Source organism: Vidua chalybeata, chromosome 7, assembly GCF_026979565.1.
Source record: "Vidua chalybeata isolate OUT-0048 chromosome 7, bVidCha1 merged haplotype, whole genome shotgun sequence".
In the NCBI taxonomy this organism is placed as follows: domain Eukaryota; kingdom Metazoa; phylum Chordata; class Aves; order Passeriformes; family Viduidae; genus Vidua; species Vidua chalybeata.
The window spans coordinates 25,332,155-25,352,832 of record NC_071536.1 but is presented as its reverse complement, the minus strand read 5'-3'; the positions used below and the strand labels follow the sequence as shown (position 1 = coordinate 25,352,832).

General features: G+C 37.5%; 1 protein-coding gene across 1 annotated transcript in view; it reads left to right on the top strand.

Annotated features, from left to right (window-relative positions):
• GYPC (glycophorin C (Gerbich blood group)) overlaps positions 1-18,757 on the top strand; it is a 33,400-nt gene extending 14,643 nt beyond the window's left edge. Inside the window, exons 2-3 of the mRNA XM_053947470.1 lie at positions 10,529-10,579; positions 12,851-18,757. Coding sequence (XP_053803445.1) covers positions 10,529-10,579; positions 12,851-13,047 — 248 coding nt within the window. The 3' untranslated portion in view covers positions 13,048-18,757. The remainder of the gene's footprint in view (positions 1-10,528; positions 10,580-12,850) is intronic.
• The last annotated feature ends 1,921 nt before the right edge of the window (positions 18,758-20,678 follow it).

The window sequence follows — 20,678 nt, the reverse complement described above, 5'->3', positions numbered from 1 at the left end:
TAATTGACCAGAATATGAATATTATCCAAGTACCCACTGCTACTTCTGTTTTCAGTCCAGTTTCCTAATGAAATGAGTCTTATGTGTTCCTGCTGTCTATCTGTCTGCCTAGTCATCTGTTCATCCATCTGCCACTTCTCATCAAGAACTTTTGGGTCCACTGACCAGTCTCAACCAGATTTGAAAGAGAAACAAGAGCCTTGGAAATTATTGTAATTTACCATGTTGCATGAAAGTCAACACTGTTTACAGAGAGCCATTCAGGTGAACAGTAAAAAGGACTCCTTATTAGAAGATTAAACTAAATTAAGTTCTTTCCTACTTAAGAATGTAGCAGCATCAAGTTTTGGCATGATTAGTTTCCTTCCATAAACATGACTCCAACTTAACAGGCAAAACACAGAGGGTAAGACCCCATTTAAGCACCTACAGGAGATATCAGGCCCTTCTGACCAGGGCATGTTGAAAGCTCTGCCAAAAAAATTAGGTCTCACTACCTCATAGCGAGATTAAGCCCTCAGCACAAGCTTTGGAAAGGGATGGTTAAGCGGTGGTAACAATAATGTTTGGGATTTATTTTCCCTAATTATAGACTCTAGAAATCTAGGCTTCTTTAAGCTATTCTAAGTTTGCTTATTGGTTGATGGGAAGCAAATTCCCACACCATACTTTAGGATTCACCACTGTATGTGGAGGCTGAATAGATCTTGCAAGAAGGCATGTCAGAACAGAACAGAACAGCTCGAGTTGGAAGAGACACACAGCTATCATCTCAACCAACTGCCTATTAGTGTCCTCCTGCAGCACATGTGGAGACAGCTGAGATCACACAGACTCCTTTCCAGCAGTCAAACATCTCATCAGGCTGGTTATTAGCCTCCCACCTACATGGTCCTTGACATTCATCTCACATTAGGAGACAGGAACATTAGCAACAGACCATTAATGAATTTCACAACAATATAATTCTGTGCTGAAAAACATTCAGTATATGGCTTCAGTGCAGGTCTTTTCATGCTTAGCTCTGTTAATATGTTCAATATGCTATTTTACAAATAATTCCAGACAGTTGTCCAAAATTAATACACAAACTATCCTTTTTCCTTTTTTTCCCAACAATTATTGCACAATCTGTCTAGAATAGCTCAGATGAGTGATAGATGGTAAAGAAGTTTTGCTAAAATTCCTCCTCTCTGTTCAGACATCTTGAACTGGTGCGTAAATGCTTTTCAGATAATAATGTGGCCTTTGTCTTTTGATCAAATATGCAAAAGAAATCTGCATATTCATTGAAGAAACTTTGGGAAATAAGAAATATTGTTGCCCTGAGCTATTTACCTTGCAAGTTTCTAAGGTGTTTCAATATGTTTTATTTTCTTTGTTTAATATGCTCAATATTCAAAGCATTTGGAAGATTGTTTCCACTACAGATATCTCCATTAATAATATTAATCTCGTCTGTGCTCCAGGAAAGATCTCTGTGTCCCTGAAGAACATATGCTAAACAACCTGACATTTCCACTTTCAACGCACAGTAGACAGTGCCTTAGGCAAGCACTGCTGTATGAGCTGGATGGAGCTGAATACAATTCATATCAAATAAGCCAGGGGATGGAGTACAGAGAACTCCTATTTCTGAGAATTATCACCTGTTGGACTGCTTTGCTACAAAATATTGACAGTGGGAATGAGCATAAATGAAGAAACCTGCCCATGTTGAGAAAATTATTCTACTTTTCTAAGGATAGGAGCCTGGTGCTACAGTCTTTGAACTCTTACAATATTATCAGGCTTTCACCAGTTTCCAGGTGGTTTCTAGGTGACATTCTGTGTAGTTTGATCATATAATCTTTAGTTTAAGCACAAAGTCAAGCTTTTTCATCTCAATGAGAAATAGACATTTATCAGTCTCAATAGAATAATGACCATGTTTCTATCTCAGCATGTCTGTGTCCATTAAAACTAGTTTTCTGCCAGCAAAAGAGTCAGTGAAACACTCTTGCTTTTGGACCTATGTCCCCTAAATCCCACCCCCAGTATGCAGAGGCTCCCTCCTTCAGCAGCTCCCCATGGGGAGGGAGAGCTGCAGGGCCTCTGGATCTATGTGCCTGATGGCTGGAAAGCTCATGGTTACCAGACAACTGACTGCTGCTAAACAGAGCTTAAAAATGCTGAGTCCTCACTGCCTTTCCTTTTGTGCTGAGCTACTCTGGTCTCCCTTTTCTCTCCAGTCTGCAGTTTTCACGAAAATTTAACCAGTCCTTATCTTTGCTTGCTTTTCCTTTAAAAACAATTGGAGTTGAATAATGGAGTCAAAATTTGTGAAGGATAAAAGGACAGTCAGGCAGATAGCAGGAACAGAGAAAATTAGTGCAAAAATGCTGTTGAATGTATTTGATGTTTCAAATGTTTCAAATTCTAGCAAGTAGTTCTGACTTAGTTGTCTTAAAAGACTTAACTGTCTTAGTTAAGGGGACTAATTTTAACTAATGTTTGTCTTAGTGCCAAATCCATAAATGCTTAGTGCCATGTCCATAAAAGAGGGTATGTTTCAAATGTAAACCAAAACCTAATCTTTAGAAGTTATTTCAGTCATAAAATCAAGCACAACAACATTAAGAAACAGAGATCAGCTTATCCTCTTATGAAACAATTAAAAGGCTTGAGAGCCAGGTCTGAGGCTGCTAGACCTGTTAGGTACAAATTAAAAACTTGTCTTGGTAAATAATTACAAGCAGTTTAGCAGTTAAGTTGTCTTACTGCTTCATGCAACCATTTACACAAGGGACTGGGAAGGAATAATCACTTACTCCAAGATTTCTTGGCCTCTGACTGTTCACTAAAAGGTTCTATCTCAAATTTTTATGCTTATGTTTTTAACAGGAAAGGTTTGGATCAATGGGATATGCTGTTTTCATGAACTGTTTCTTGAGAATTATAAGATAAATATCAGCTACAGGTTGTGAGATGGGGTTTCACTATGTTGGTGGTGAGCTGCTTGGATTACCTATGGTCATCTGCAACATTTGCAATGATTAATCAGTTAAGCCAGAAACTCCTGTCTATTCAGCTTTGACCTCAGTGAAGGAGCAAATGACTGGTTTGTTCCCATTTTGGTTCAACAAAAAATGAATAGAACTTAAAATTTCCTTGGAGGAAAGTCAGGCAGAAATTATCAAGAATCATCAGAATCACTGGATATTTAGTGTTTCTTTCAAAACCTCCTCAGTTATAAAGCCTTCAAAAGGAGTACTCTGCTCTGATGAAGAGGGAAAAGGTGGGAGGAGGAGAGGCAAAGGCAGGAAAATATCCTGATCATGGACGGTTTGTGACAGATTGATTCATACTCCATTTGTCACTCCTTCCTCAATGAAACAATTCCAGGTCCATTTATCTTCATGTTGTATATGAGCTGGCTTTGACAGCTATAGAGGAAAAATGTAAATGATGGCTTGGTTACATTAACCTATTTCCATGGAAAAGTAAGGAAATTTTGCAGTGATGTAACTCTACATATGAAACAGACAAAATAGGACACAACTTCCAAATTGCCACCTGCAGCATTTTTTCAATAGATTGGACCTTCTTCCAGGTTCTCACACTTCATGCAACTTTGTATGATAAGAAGGCAACATTTGGTCTTCAGACATTGAGCAGCTTTCCCATAGGAGCACAGCAAAAACTGGTCAGTCACTGCAACATTTATAGTACTTCTAAGGGGCCATTGACAATTTTAATACTCTTGCCAGACGGACTTAATTGCCATCAGAATTTGTGGCAATTCTCAGGGTTCAGCAACCCTTAGCAATGAAGTTAAAGTATCCAGTAACTTCAAACTAAAAAAAAAAAAAAACAGTAAGTCATTCAAACTGTTCAAAGTGAAAGGGGAATTTGAGGGCACTGTCAGTTCTTTTTCAGTTCTTTTGGGGGATAAAGAGAAAAGTTAGTTTAAAAGAATCTGTATTTTTTTTAGTTTGTACAATGCTTTAAAACATTTTCTTATATTTTTTAATTTGATATGTGGTTTTTATTTCAAAATATAGAATATCTGTTCCTTTTAAAACATCTTTATTAATTTTAACCTAAAATAGTTTCCCAAATTTCATTAATATTTTCTCTTTTTCCCTCTTATCATTAAGGGATATCATATGATTACTTTTTGACAAGATGACTTTTGTCTATCTCTCCATCTCTGATTTTCCCCAAGACCCAATGGCAATTCAGCTTCACAAAAGAAGGAGAAACTGTGTGAGTGAAGCCATTACTTCCACAAATATTGTAAAACATATTTTCTCTTATTTACTTCATAACTTTCTAGAATGGTGAAAAACTATTTTGCTAACACTGTACACTAGAATCAAATGAGATTAAAATTATGTGACAATCTAATTAAACTAATTTGATAATTGCTTTTTATCCTATGTTACAAAGTGTCAAAAAATCTTGAACAGACCTTTATTTGAATGAAACTGTACTTAGACTGTTTAGAATTAATGACAAAGTGCTTGTTAGCTGGGATAGCAAAAGAATTGGGCCCAGAGCATTTTAATTTTGTAGGTATTTTTAATCTGCAAGATGCAACTTACATTTTCAACACAGTCCATTTACTTGTCCAAAAGATCATGTGATTGTTGTTGCTATATGACACCATTATTTTCTTTATAATAATTTAGTATACAAGTGGCAGCCAAATTATTCTGTCTCTTTTCCAGATTGACAGATGAGAAACTGTTCCTTAATTTTGAAAGAACAGCCTTAATGTGTTTCATAGTCTAATGGGAGATGGTGATGACTTTTTCAGCCGAATATGTCAAATTGATGGGTTCAGGCTGATGACCCTTCGGGACAAGAGATGCCAGCTCTGGCAGTGCACTGCACACTTACTGGCAAATATTAAAATAGGTAATGAATTTTTTTTCATTCAGAATGGCCTCAGTGTGATGCATCTGATATTGTAACAGGCCAGAGAGCAGCTTGAGCAATTAACATATTTCTAACATGAAGTTTTCAGAAGTTGGTTCGACTCATTTTTACAGATACAGCTGCAGTGAACCAGTTCTAACTATAGCTTGTAAATTAAATTGGTGTGCTAAGGTTAATAGATTAATGATTTTCTCATGAATGCAGTGTGTTGGCAAGGCACAAATATAAACCAAAGGGCAAGAAGGACATATCATAGTTGCATAAACAATGGAGGTGTTAAGAATTCATTAGTTTTTCTATACTATGTGTGTGATAAGAAAAGTCCTGCATCAGTGGGACACGTTAGGACCTGCTTTTCCAGTCAATAGGAGCCAGGACTGCAGAAGAGCATGCAATGAACAAAAAGGTCGCCTTGGAAAGAACAGTTATGATAAACACATTTTTATATAAAGAATATTTTTTAAAAATTAAATTGCAGTAGTTATAGAAAAGGTTTTTAACAGCTGCAAAAGCTGCCCAGTAGACTCCATATACTCCTCAGTGCTTTCAGAAGTTTATAATGTTTTACTGAACCCTATCAAATACTTTAGTATCATTCTGAGTGGAAGGCAATTAGAACCTCACCTAAGTTCTTTACATAAAAAAGCCAGTCTTATTTTTAAATTACAACTTTTTGAAAATAAGGCAAGATTAGTATTGTATGTTGTGCTAGGTCAATTGATACAAGCCAAAAAATAGACAAAAATTTACTAGACTCTATTACTGAGTAAACTGTATTTCATTCATCTTGTTATAACCAAAATTCTCTTTCAAAAGTATGGAAGAAAGAACAATCAATACTGAGGTGAAACCCTCCTCTGAGTTCCATCTCTATCTGGCCTGAACCATGAACTGAATTCATGAACCATCATTCAGTTTGAACATCTCCCTTGTTTACTGGACATGCATGGATAGATAGTAGAAATGTTTAATACAAAACCATTAAACATTTAATAGCTGAATTCTAAAGACACCTTTCAGGTATCTTACAGATAGAGACTGCTTACACACTACTGCCTGCAACAACTCAGTATTTGGGGTGGTTCTGCAAAGCAGATCCCTGGATACACTGAGATAAGAGTGGGTTCTTCCTCACCTGGAAATTCCCATTAGCAGCAGATTTTCATAAAGTAATTAGGTGAGTTGATTCAAGATGAAATCTTCCTAGCCTGCATGCCTAGGAAAGCCCTGAGAAGGAAATGACTGCCTTGAGGAGTTCAACCATCATTCACATGGATTGAATGAATTTCAACCACTTCTTATGCAATGAGATCATCATTGCATAAGAGAGATCAAGAGAGACATCAAGAGAGAGAATGGCTTGTGCAAGAAAGCACTTAAAGACCTACTTGAGTGTAATTTAGCAGCCAAGGCTTTGTCTGAGATTGTAACCTAGCAGTCAGCAAGGGAGCATCGTGATAAGAGATGCTGGGGTTGTTAAGACTCAAAAGCACAAGCTTGTGGGTAGGAAGATCCTGAAAGACTGGAGCAGGGGCATTGCTGCCTGACTGCTGTCGAGTGGGTTTGAAACCTGTGTTGTCAGAGCTGCTTATCACACAGGTATCTGTATATTCACTCAGCCTGACAAACTCCAAAATGCAGGATCACCCACAACTGCATGGGAACCATGACAATGTGAGTTGTAATCTCAGGCTTTTCATTCTCTACTCAACGCTACCAGCTTTAGTCTGGAACTTTATCTTCCAGAAATTGGAGAGGCCTTGAGAAGTTTGGGGTAAGGTTTACAGTTATACCATCAAATTGCCCTTGTGGATTGCACAGTGAGATTTGGCAGTTCACACCAGTAGATTAGATCTATCCTGTAGGGTCGTTCCCACGCATTCCTGTCACATGTGCCAAATGGGGATCCCTTTGCAGGTCTGGTTTTCCTTTCATCCTTTTCCCATGTGTAAATCCATAGCAATCAAACGTGTAGGTGCTTAAATTGTTGACTAAGATCCTAAATGCAGAACCACCAAGAGTAAAAATACTGGATTTTTTTTTCTAGAAACTAATTTAGCAGGCAAAAATGATGCCTGAAAATTAGAAAGCCTGAAGCTTTCTACAAGTTTATTCCATGTGTCACTGACAGTAGCCATAGGATCACAAAGTATTGTTTCCTGCAAGGAGCAAAATCTAAACTCTCAGCTTTCTATGCTGAGTGGGAGAAAGTATTTGGGATGAATATGCCCTTTCCCACCACCATATAAATGGAACAGCTTGTCAGTTGGAATGTCTTAACATAGCTAGGCTTCTAGAGTAGCTCACTGATAAGTCTTGCATCTTTATCAGGACTGCCATTATACTTTGTGTTTGCCTTAAAGACCTGTTCTCTGGTGTCACAAAATCATGTCAAAACCTCACTTTCCATCTACAAAGAACTTTTAGTCTTGGCATTGTAAAGAAGAACTGGAAAGATCTACTTGAATGAAGCTCAGATATAAAAAAAAAAATAAAAAAAATTAAAGCAAATATCAGAATTTTGGGACAGGAACTGATTTATGGCTTTTAGTGGTTCAGATTTGCAATTTATAGAACAAAAGAAATAATTACAACTGTCTGAAAAGTGCATCATGAGAATAGGAGAGTGCTGAACCTCAAGCAAAAATTTTCACTGCTGGACCTGCCTGCTTCAAACAAGTGTTCCTTCCTTAGCCAAAATGAAAGGGGATAGATTAAAATTGGGGGTGGGGGTGGTGTGGAACTACTAAAATAAAAATCAAGTTTTATTGGAAAATTGCACCTGAAGGAGGTAGTTTAACAAATTCACCAACAAATTTAGCAGAAATAAGTCACCAATGGCTATGTTAACTTACAAGTCAGTTGCACTGGTGTACCACCTGTGAAGCACAGAGCCAGAGATCTGCTTGCAGTATTTAAGTCAGGAATATTTCTGGGACTTTCACTGGCTGCTGCCTTCTCAGCAGGATATGATTGACGAGAATGAGACAGGTAGCAATTGTCATGTTATTGCAAAAATTCCTTATCTGTAAGTTTATGAGCAGAACTGGAATTTGATGAATTTCAGGTCATGACACAAAAGCATTTCTTTCTCATCATTCTGCCTTTTAGAAAATACTTTCCACCAACAGACAATTTGCTTTGTGTGTTCTATTCTTGATTTGGTCAACTCATTCTGATGGCCAGAAATTTTATGAAAAACATGTTTTTCCCCACAATCTTTTGATTTCTGTGTGTCATGGTAACCAGTGGCAGTAAATAACAACAATGTTCAAGCACATTCAGAACTAGATTGTAGCTGGACAAGGGCCAGTATAACAGGGAGAGGAGGTTTTGCAATGACAATTTAGCAACAGATAACACAAAAGATGTCCTTGAAACAAAAGGAAACAATCAAAACAGGTGCAACAGCAGCTATTGAAACACAGACCTCTGAGCACTCTGCATATGAAAGAAGAGCAGAATAAAGAAGGTACAAGAAGGCCAAAGCCATTGCTGAGCTAAAAATTCCTTCAGGAAGCTGGATGTCTTTTTTGCCTCAGAAAGTGAAGATTCAGTCCTCAGTAGTGCAGTAATGCACTGTATTTCTCACACAGGATGACTTTAGAGAGGCCATGCTGGGGGTCCTGCCCAAGCAGGGATTCCCTTCTGGACAGCAGCCGCTGTTTCACTCCTGCTCAGGGAAGATGGTCTCATTCCATCACACATGCCTTGCGTGTTCCTCAGCCATATTTCAGGAAGGATGACACTGCTTGAACCTTGAACAACGCCAGTACTTTCACACCTGCCTAGCAATACTGTAATATTACCATGAATCACATAGATCTTTTTGGTCAAAGTGAAATTTCAGAGACAGTGAAACAGGGATTAAAGGTGATCTCCACTGTGATCTCCATCAACAGTGCTCCAAAACTGATCTGGGGAGCAGACCTTGACTGTCTGGTCATTGGTGGTAGCTGCAATGTTCTGGCACTCCGACTGATGCAGCAAAAGGCTGTCTGGGAGGACTGCAAACCTGTTCTGTGGTCAAAAGGAGACACACAGAGGAGGAGTCAGGCCCTGGTTCTTGTAGTAAAATGGGAGCTGTGGTGAGAGAAGCCATCACGGTGTCAGCTGAAGGGCACAGCACTGCCAGCTTAGCAAATCAGTGCCAGCTCTACCACAGCTCAAGATGAGTCCTGCATTCTGTTGCAAACCTAGAGAGATGGAAATGAACTTTTCTGCAAAGTGATGATACTGTAATCCATTATCCAAAAGCACTGTGATGGCAAGTCCTAGAGATAAGGCACCTGCTTGTTATCTGAATCTGAGAGGCACCTAAGAATGCCAGGTATGAGCAGAGAGTTACTCATAAACCTTTTTTTAATTAAGGGGATAATAATTTGATCTGGAATTAATGTTTGGCAGCAAGCTGTGTGGCTTGGGAAGCACTTTGGAATTCACACCTTCAAGTGTTTGATTGCTGTAGAGGAGCCTGCTTTTTTGGCATGCAACGTGTATTTGGTGTGTAAGGAAATACAGAGCATTTTTGACCTTGAGGTAATTAATCTCTTCTCAGCACGTGGGTTTTGAATAGACATAAACATAATAAGAGTTTTTAAATTACAGGAGATGTGCTCAATCTTCCCATCAGTATATAGATGGGAAGGATCTCTAGGGGAGAGAAAAGCACTCTTACTTTCTAAAAAAAGCACCTCCCATGTTTGCAAAGAGGTGGATCCTTTGAATCTCAGCTCCCCTCAGTTTGTTGCAAACCAATGTTAGAGACTAGACATGAGCAAGGAGAAAACTGCTGATAGTGTTTTGTCCTTGAATCATATATACAGATATAGCAAAAGGCATCCCAGGTATCAGCCGTAGTGTCACTCTTGAGTTTATAGAAGGATTTGGAGTTACATTTTTATGTTTTCCGGAGAGCTTTTCTATGTACTACATTTACCAAAGGGAAATTTTAAATAAAATTTTAAATAAATTATAATGCAAGTGTTGTTATTTGATTTATCAGCACTGAATTCAGACTTACTCTAAGTGGAGACTGTGTTTTATACCACACACATGAGAGACTTGCTGTGATTTCAAATGTAAGCTGAAAAGAAAACAAATGCAAAGATTAAAAACAGGACATAGCAGATAAATAAATATTAATTGAAATCAATATATACATATTAATTTGCACCAAATCAAGATCCAGACCATGCTCTGAAGAGCCATAAATGGGAAAATAAATAGATGTCAACCTTTTTTTTTCCTAAAACTACCTTTCTGAGAGGAATCACAGTACCTAAATGCTCTTAATTTAAGCATTCACTGGAGGATGTTACAGATAAGTGCTCATAATACACAGTAGGTGTTTCCCTGGGGGCCATGATAGTTTGCATAATGTGCTAGCTATTTCTTTTCCAGTGTTATGATGGCAGAAAACTGTTACAGTAAGGCTAACTCTAATGTGAAGTTTCATAAATGTCTTTTGCTAACAAGAGATATTGATTAAGTTCCAAGTTTCACAGGTTAAAATAATACAAAACTGCCAGTACAGTCAGTGCTCCTCCATATGATCCAATTTCTTTTTTATAATTAACTTTTTTGTATTCTATTCTATTTATAGATGGAGAAGTGGAGAGCCCCACAGCTGGAGCAGATGTGGCTGTTATTGGAGGTGAGTAGCAGACCGTACTAAGCAGCACCGTAAGAATTAAAACAGCAGGTTTGTTGATTTCTTGCATTTTGCAAAACCCCTACTTCGCTGACAAGACAACAGGAATGGCACAATTAGAGTTAATTAGGCCAGTGGGAAATCTGCTCCCAGAGGGGCTATTGGCAAGATAACAAGATGAGATAATGAGCACAAACCATATACTGAGCAGTACCACCCTCATCCATTCCCCATTTTAGGACAAAATACCAAACAATCCAACAGAAAAGTCAGTCTCTGATTTCCTTCAGTATTCACTGGGTCAAGCTTGTCCTTTAGTACAGAACTGGTGGAGCACCTCTGATTTGAGCAATGTTATCTTATACCAGCTGACCCTTTATTGTTACAGAATTCACCACACTATATTTCCTGGTGTTCCATTAAAGCTCTCTCATGCATTTAAACTAAATACAGTTGTCAGAATAAATGAGCAAAGCTACATTCACGGAGTGAACCTGTCTTTTTATTTTTATTGTGTTTGTTCATTTCCATGCTAACACACTAATTTCAGCCATTCACAAGGGGTTATACCAATCATTAGTGCAAATTGGTGAGGTTCTGCTATATTTCCCTCAGGTCCCATCTCTGTAACTTTAATTTCAGCTTCCTATGAACAAGTAGCAGGTAAATTGATTTGTACTTAGTCCCCTAGGCTTATTAATATTGTGCTACATCTAAAGCCTATTAGAGCCTCTTGTGTCAAGGGATACCACTGAGGTCCTAAAAATTGATGAAGCCCACACTGCAACCATGATATCATTTTCAACTTGAAGTTCTTTGTATAAGGGATTTCATTTCTACTAGCAGTAACTTTACCTTCCAGAACCAAGCACCATGAAATCTGGGGCATAATGTTAAAGCATATCTTTAAAGACAGAGTTATAATCTTTATTTACCCTGCTAATATTCTGTCTATTCCTGCGTTTTTATGCCAGTAGGGTTTACTCAGTTGACCAGCATCAGTAACTCAGTTTACTGATGCTGGTAAATTTAAAGCTTTGGAGATACACTTGCCACTTATCTTGAATATAAGATGCAGAAAAGAGGTACTCTCCACCTTCCCCTCATTGTCTCTGCAGAGTAGTAGGCATTTCCAGGGAGCAATTCTTCCGACAAACATAAAATTCCCTTCTAGAAGAAATTAGCTCCCACACACGTCCCCTTCACTGACAGCAGAGAAAGCCCTAGGGATGTTCTGTTCAAGTTCTTTTTATTGTGTATTTCTTTCATATTTGGCTTATTCCTGGGTTCATATGAATATAGCATCAGCTCAGTATCATGTACTCATACAGAATCACAGCAAAAACGTTTATAAGCACATCCTGGATCCATACAAAAAATCATGTTTAAAAAATTGTAAAAGTCACACAAGTAGAATAAACTTCAAAATACTTAATTTTTTTCAGAATTTTTAAATCAATAATTTGATCTGGAAGGAAAGGGATAGACTTTGTAGGTTTATTAAGAATGGACTTGATGTGCACTTGTCTCTTTTATGGACTTCTACTTTTCACAATGGAAAAGGATCATGAATTTACTTTCTTTCACTAGGAATGTTTCCATTCACCATTTAGTCCTACACACATTGAGGTCATCTATAGAAATTTTTGTCCAGTCAACACATAGCTGGAAATTAGCCTTAGTCCAGGAGACAAGAAAGATCTACCCAGAGCCCCTTCCTTCTGCCAGGTGTCACTTTCACATTCATTACAATCAAACTTTCCTAATTAGAGCACAGAATGAAATGGCAGCTTGCAAATACAGAGCAGTTCCAGAGCCACACAGCTCCTGCTATTTGTTGAATGTCCCCTATGAAATACTCTGTACCCTGAACATTTCCTGAAATTGAGAACACTTGAGAAGGCAGGGTTGGGTTGTCTGCAACACCCCCCACCTCTGGTGTACGTTACCAGAAGGGTGAAAGAAACCTATTGCTTTTCCTTTATGTTCTTTTATTTCTCCTCATTTTGTAATGAACTTTTAGCTCCAATATGTTCAATCAAATCAAGCCACTCATTTAAAAGAAAGGCAGTGAGAATTTTTCTGGTATTCCTGCAGTATCTACATCCCATCTTGTTTTTTGCAGTGTGTTCTGACTCTGGCCACTGCAACATGCAAACCTCTTATGACACATGGGCTTTTCCCTACCCAGCAACTCAGGTCATGATGTCTGGCTGTGAGACACTTCTTGTATTTTATCACTGGTGATGCATTTAAGTGGTCTCTTTCCTCTAGGTGTGATTGCTGCCGTGGTATTCATCCTCATTTGCCTGCTGGTGGTGATGGTGAGGTACATGTACAGGCACAAGGGCACCTACCACACCAACGAGGCCAAAGGAACCGAGTTTGCCGAAAGCGCCGATGCCGCTTTGAAAAACGACCCCGCTCTCCAGGAGGCAGTGGATGAGAGCAAAAAGGAATATTTCATCTGAGAGGCAAGGATTTCCATGGAGACTTCCTCAAGGGAATCAGTCAGAAGTATAACAGCAACAGAAGTACTAAGAGATGGTTAATATGAGGATACAGGCGAGCATCCTAATTGAAAAGTATCTATCTGCTTTTTTTTGTCACTGGGTTGTTTCTTTTCCTCTAGCAGTGAAGAACTAAATGCCAGATACTTGCCTGTTGATTTTATTAGCAACACAGCTGGTCACAGTTGAAATCAATATCAGATAAGAAGAAACAAAATCTCAGTATGAGTGATACACCAAAACCAGATAAAGGTAGCAAATGTCAAGCCTTGACATTTGGTGAAAATAGCAGATGCCAAATGAAAACATCCTCTTAGAGTTAATGATGCATCCTATTCTGATATGATGAAGAACTACCTGAAATTGAATTTCAAATGGTAATAGAACAAACATTAAACTAGATAAAAGTGATCTAGCTCGAAAAAATATAAATCTATAGCCCAGACATCCCCCTCCATCCCCTTAAATGTGCATTTTTATTGGCACAGGGGAGTTTATGTTGGATTTTTGGGGGGATTTACCCTGGGATTTCTTTTTTTATATTTGAATTTTATATATATATAAAAATCAAAGACAATTCAAAGAAATAAACCTCTTGGAAAACATGGAAAAGGTAAGAGTGAAGGATTTATTACTGACTTTCTCTGCATGGCAGCTTGAGAACTGCAAGATGTTGGAATTTACAATATAGTATACCAAATAGTCAGTAGATGTACAAATATGATTCCAATTAGTCTGTAGCTTTTCTGCACACATGCATAAATAGGTAGATATTAAAAGGTAAAGCATCCTGGTTTGAGCAGGCCCTTTGAAACAATGGAGCTCAGCTACATTTTTTTTCATGTAAGATATTTTTGCCTGAATATTTATTTATTTATTTTGCATTAGAAAATTCTCTGAGTGCCCACCAACAGGACTGTAGATTTTTGCAGGGAGAGGAATTCAGTTCTGGAGCAGATATGAGTACATCTTTCACAAATGCAACCTTATAATTGTCACTATAAAGAAGCTTGTTCATCTGCATCCCACTGGCTTTATTTCTCGCTCTGTATGGCTTCTGTGTATCCTTTGCAGTGTGCTAGACCAGAGAATTACACTGCCATCAATGCTTTATTATAAATAAATAAATAAATAAATACATAAATAAATAGATTATTCATGGTGGGTCACATGAAAAGATATTCCTCACTTAAGAATCAACGGTGATGAGTTTCGTTACCCCAGTAAGTTGGCTTCCTAATTGAAGCCCACAATTACCTCCAGAAATAGGATAATTGTTCTCTGCACCTGCTCATCCACAGCTGTCATGGTGCCCTGGACTACTGAAAATAGAGGTGGAGAAATGCAAGATAACAAACAAGATACTGATGAGCTCTACTCAAGTCGATATATTTTTTCCTGTGCTTTGATCTATATATGCGTGTACATATATATAAAGTCATCTACAGCTGTGCTTTCAAGACACTATTGCTGATCACTTGTGCTCACTTCTTGGCACGAAAGCTTGGAAAGCTCCTGGACTCTGGTGTTCGTTACTGACCCTGGCCTCAAAAATGCTGTAAGAGGTCTGAGCAAGGTAAGATTCTGAGAACCCAGCTGAAGAAACAAGGTATTTTTGTCTTTCAATCACAATCTCAGTCTTTTGCCAGTACTTGAAGAAGATGGACTCTGAATTATTTTTAGAATCCCAATACCTTTCATTTTGAATCTTAAATCCACATGTGTTAGCATTTTAACCAAAGAATGTGTAACTCATGCCAAATTTATTAAATGCTTAAGATACTTTCTGTAACACCATTGCAGAACCATATTGTAGTCTGTGGCTAGTGCAATATAAAATGTACAAAACACAGAGGTCAAATATTTTGATATTATGCACCTGTCTCCTTCTTATACCCATTAATATTTTAATAATTTTACTACTTTTGAAACAGGCACTATTTTATTTCTCTAGGACAAGTGTTAGAAAAAAATCACTGATCTTAACTGTAAGACTGAGTTTATAAAACTGAAGATCCCTGATCCTCCAGTTCAATAAAAATGTAAATATTTCCTCTGAGAAAAAGATAACTGGGGTGACTTGAGCTCTGCTGCATCTCCCACACAAAGTGTGGGAAGACCAAAGAACTTTCCTCCAGCCCTAGCAGTACCTATAGAGGACTACCAGCCTTTTGTCCCCTTTCATACACTCAGAACATGAAACATTATTATAACTGTTAAAGAAAATTAATTTTACAGAAAAGTGTGATGGACATAGAGAATAAATTTGTGCCTCTCTCCTCAGTCATGAAATTCTGGCTTTTGCAAGTTGAGCTTAATTAGACATCTGTGTTGTACCTGTTACACACGGGAACTTGACTTAGTGTTTCTTTTGGCATGGGTGTGAGTTTTTTAATTATGAGGTAGACTTAGACAAAGTGCCACACTGGAGTCGTAGAGGCCAGATTTTCTGGTGGTATAGCATGAGCTCAGAGGAGCTCAGCCAATTCTTACCAGTTCAGTCAACTTCAGACTTTGTGTCATTGCTTCCCTTAAATCTCAACTGAATGCAACTTCTGGTCTCTGACTATATCTCTTCTTTGTAGATTAATTAACAATCTTTATCCCATTTTCCCTATTTATCTAGGCTGACAAACAGTCCAAGCATTCAGGAACAGTGTCCCTGTTGGTAACAAGCCACTTAGAATAGTTGGGCAGCAGCACTTCTATCATGAGCTGTGGTTTCAGTGAATTTATTTCTTTACTGTGTCCTTCTAGGTTTCAGGACCTTGTGTATTTAGAAATTACTAAAGCACACTCAACAGAGAGAAGAAATGGTTTGAGGAGATTTTCTGTTTCTTTGTTTTCTTCAGGAAAAACTTTGCTTTGTAATGAAGCAATCTCATGATATCAGGTGACTGGCACATTCTAATGGCCTCATCCTGCTGTTTTTTACTCATACAATAACTCTACTCAATGTCTTGAGTCATTCAATTTAGTTGTAAAAAGAATGAGTTAAAAACTTCCTATAACTTTTATAACTAATTAGCAAAACATCCTTCTGCAAGCAGCATGCTGTGCTAAAACAAACATTGTGTGCAATGCTGAGACATCTCAGTTGGCAGCCGTAGCTTTTCATCATTGATGGTTAAATGATTTTTACCATTTGCTTCCTGAATAGAATAATTAATGAAACAGATTCTTCTTCCCCCACATACTTTTATGTGGGGTCCCCCTAATGCTGTGGCCTGCTGTCCTGCAGCTCTTTGATGCTTCATCTTCTCAGCTGTGGCTGCTGTTCTTGCTTGCACTCCCTCAGCTCCCATCTGGATATCTACTACCTTCACATGGCAAAAGATTAGCCATTTACTTATGTATTTATTTACCTATTTTTATCTATGAAGTTGCTCTGACCATCTATGCTAGCCAATAAAATTTTTCAAAAAGGTTTTAGATTTGGATTGCCAATCCTATACCAAATTTGAGCAAACATGACCATCTGACCTGAGACAGATTTACAGAGTAATCACATATGCCACATTTTTACAGACAACAGGTCTAAAAATAGCACTGTAAGTTCTGTCGTTGTTAAACTTAGTGCTATAAATCTCCAGTGACCATCTCCAATGTTTCTCCCTAAACAATGCATCATTATGATGATCCCTCAAGCCGCTTGATTTTGTCCCCATGCGTTAATGCCCTGTGAAAACTTGTTGAATCCCACTTTGCATAGGAAATCATAGGTCCATATTTACAAGTATAAGTAAGTAATTTTTCAATGGTGTATGGGAAAGCAGTGCACCAAAATGACCAATATATGCTGAAGCTGGCAGACAGAAAATAAACATGATCCTGTAGGAACACACAATATTTTTTTAAGATATATGAAAATGACAAAAATTAAACATAGTATTTCTGGTGACATTAGTGAGCTTTAAGAGTAGGTTCATGAAGCTTTCAAATTCTTTCACTGATAAAAATAATCCCTTGCAAAGGGAAATTAATCTCTTTTAAACCATTTCTTTTTGTCAGTCTTTGAAAAAAGTTTTCACAGATTCAATATTCTGACATTCTGTCTTAGCATCTCAAGCTCAATTTCTTCTAACTTTATGAGCATAACTGACAGTCCTCCCCTGCACAAAAATGACTGCTTGCCTATCTCAGCCTCTGAAGCATCATTACAGCTCAGCAGAGTAATTCTGTCCAAAAGAAGTCAGTCCCAATTGTGTATCTGGCCAACCAGACCATGGACCTGGTGTGCATTTTTTCTGGGGCTTGGCCTCTATTGTTCCAGGATTTCCCTAGTTCCAATATGCCATTGCACATTAATACAGACCTGAGGAAAATTTTGGCAGACACTCGTCAAGGAAACGAGACATATAGAGATATACATATGTGTAATTTTTTTTGTTTTTAGAATACCAAGACCAAATCACTTTGGGATACTATTTAAAATAGGACTGTGGAATTTCTCAGATCATCAGGTTTTCTCTTAAATCAAATCTAGGGATCAGCATATGGAAATAAAAAGGACTATTGTCTTTCAACAAGGAATGCAGACAAAGTGCTGAAACATTTATAGTCCCAGGATAAGCAGAAAAGGACTGCACTAGTTAAAGCCTGCAAGAATTCCTCACAGAACAGAGGAAACACTGAGGCAAGATGCTGAGAAAATCAGTAAAAAGGTGCAGAACAAGAGACGGTAATCTGATACCAATAGGGATGGAGAGAAGTTCTTCTGCAAACAAAATAGATATTCCTGTCTGGATAAATCAGTGTATTTGCTCACTGTAACTGCTGACAACAATTTTCTTTGAATTTTATGAGATGTTTTCTTTGAATTAAATGAGATGTCTAGATTCCTTGTATGTGCAAGTCCAATCAAAAAATGATGGCACATACATACCAACAAGACACTCCTATTAAATGTATTAAAAGCTGTTTAGTGCATTTTCTAAAATCTCTCGTTCTTCACATAAGAAAGCTTTGTATGTTTAGAAAATGCAGAAACCTCACAGCATCAGTTGCTTCAGGACAGAATACTAAATACTTGAACAACGAATGGACCCACATCTGATGTTTGGAAATTTGGGTAAATAAAAGAAGCTAACAATATCAAAATAAAACATAGATGGTGAGCCAAAATTCCAACCATATTACAAAGAAGTTGGATATTTGTTGTAATAGAGATCCTTCTCTAATACAAGATAGTAGTATTGTAAATGACAGAAAATAAAGAATCCTTATTCTGTGTGGATGGGACAAAATCCCACTGCATTCAGTGGGACAAGCATGTTATTGATCATATTTATCCTTCCTGCAAAAAAAAATGCATTTCCACACATTCCAGAAAGAAACACAATAAATTAAAATACAATCTTTATAAGTGCTGATCTTGCAGCATAACTTCTTGCCTTTACACGTTTTCTGTTGTTTCAAACTGTATGTATGATGGAAGGTATCTGATATGTTGTACTAAAGTCTATTTGGATTGCAGCATTGCTATGAAAAGAATAGAAGAAAAAGAGCATCCAAAGCTTACTGCTGATTTTATGTTAAAGCTGACTATAATGTTTGTATTTACCAAAGCTATTAATACACTGATGGTGTAAATCTACTATATTTTGAATGGAAAAAAATATGAAGAAATTAATAACTTTATAATTAAAGTTCTAATTTTCAGCATTTAAAAGACTTTTCTCATATTTTTCTTCTCTTTCAAAACATCATAAACTTTTAGAATTGCCAATTATGTTGCTTTCATGTGAATGTAGATTAAAAAGTAATAGTCAGCTAGAATTTTTCTTAATAGAGCATACAAACCCTAAAAGATATACTGCTGGTGTTTGCATTAAAAAGCAAGAGAAGCTTTTGATAGATCTAAGAAGGAGTCAACCTTCAAATGAGAAATCAAACAATTGTTCTCTCTGAAGAAACATTACCCTGTGGATGTCTGTGTGGACCTGTGTGCTGCTCTGTGATCTAAGGCATGGTATTCTTTAAAATTCTGGGCAGATTATAAACATCTAATGGCTATTTGCTGTTTGCTGACCTGCCTTCCACCCAGCTGGTAACAAATGTGAATACTTCTGCTTTGTTATTCATGCTTTCCATACAACTTATCTTTTATCTTAATATATCCCCAGTTAAAGAGTATGGCGAGGATATGCCTGGTATAACAAGTATTGTAATCTTAATTACAATATCTTAAAACATCTTAAAGTATTTTAATCTATTTTAATCATAGAATCATTAAGGCTGAAGAATCTGTAGGATCATCAAGTCCAACCATTAACAATGTTGCCACTGCCAAACCCTTTTTGAAAGATTACTCCTGTTAGTGAGAAAAGCTCTTCAGGTAATATATTACTGGGTCAAAATGGTACCTTAAAGTGGTCAAACCTGGAGGATCCAGAAGGACAGTGGATCACCTCAGTTTTGATATCTGTAGAGAAACTGTTCCAATGGGCCTTTAATGTGCCATAGGATTTGATGTGTAGACTGAAAGCCAGCACCAGCCAAATGGTTCATCAGCAATGTTCTAATGCTGAAGCAAAGATAAGCAGAGAGGAAATGCTGCTGAAGACTATAAACCAGATCCTTCATTATTAGCCAGCACACTGTGGAAAGAGGACCTTGACTTGGTACCACATCAGACAACAGGATCCAGTGTTATTGGAGGTGCTTCCAATTTGGCAGCCCAAACCTGTGATGTCTTTTACTGTTACCAGTGCCCTGCATGGCAATTCTGTGCCACAGGCTAGCTGACAAGGAATTATCAAAGTGTGTTCACACCAAATGAATCCTTTATGGATGGCCAGTAGTTGACCAGCTTACAGCAGAAACAGAGGTGAATAAACAAAAGATTAGCAAATAAAGAGCAGTACATGAAAATAAGAGCTTTCAGAATGAAGTGCCATCCATCACATTGCATGACCTTACACATACACATGATTCGTTTCATACCAATTCTATCAACCTAAAGCTTCAGCACAAGATATTTTGACTACACTGAAAAAGAAAAGGGTCCAGACCTTGAAGTGATAAATCTGTTTCCCAGCAAATATTTTGATTAATGTTTCTATTTCAGCTTCAAAAGAAAGATTTCACACCTTAGCAACTAATCTTGCTAGAACTATACATAGAGATGTTTCTTAATTTCTGATGTTTGCTTAATGACCAGGAACACCTGAATGGTCATTCAGATTCCAGTACCTTGTAAAGAAAGTATTTAATTTCCCTGAGGGATTGCTACCAAATTCACTTGGAAGGACTTCTCAGTGTGACATATGGGTATGTTGACAAAATGCAACTCAGTAGAATGTGATGACTTCCTTAGTTACTGGGAACAATCATCTTTATTCATTCTAACACCTAATGGAGTGATCAATAGCATTTTAATAAAGCCCCCCCCCCCCGTTATTCATATTTAACATAAATTTTGTATTGTATTTCAATTAAATTACACTTTCTGCCATTCTTTACTGTCATTTTGCTTTCTTCCCCATTCATAAGTTTTTTGTTTCACAAATACATATGAGACCCTCAGGGCTCTCCATACCTTTCTTCATATTCCTGTAATGTTCTGCATAAATAGAGCCTTGTGCTCAGAA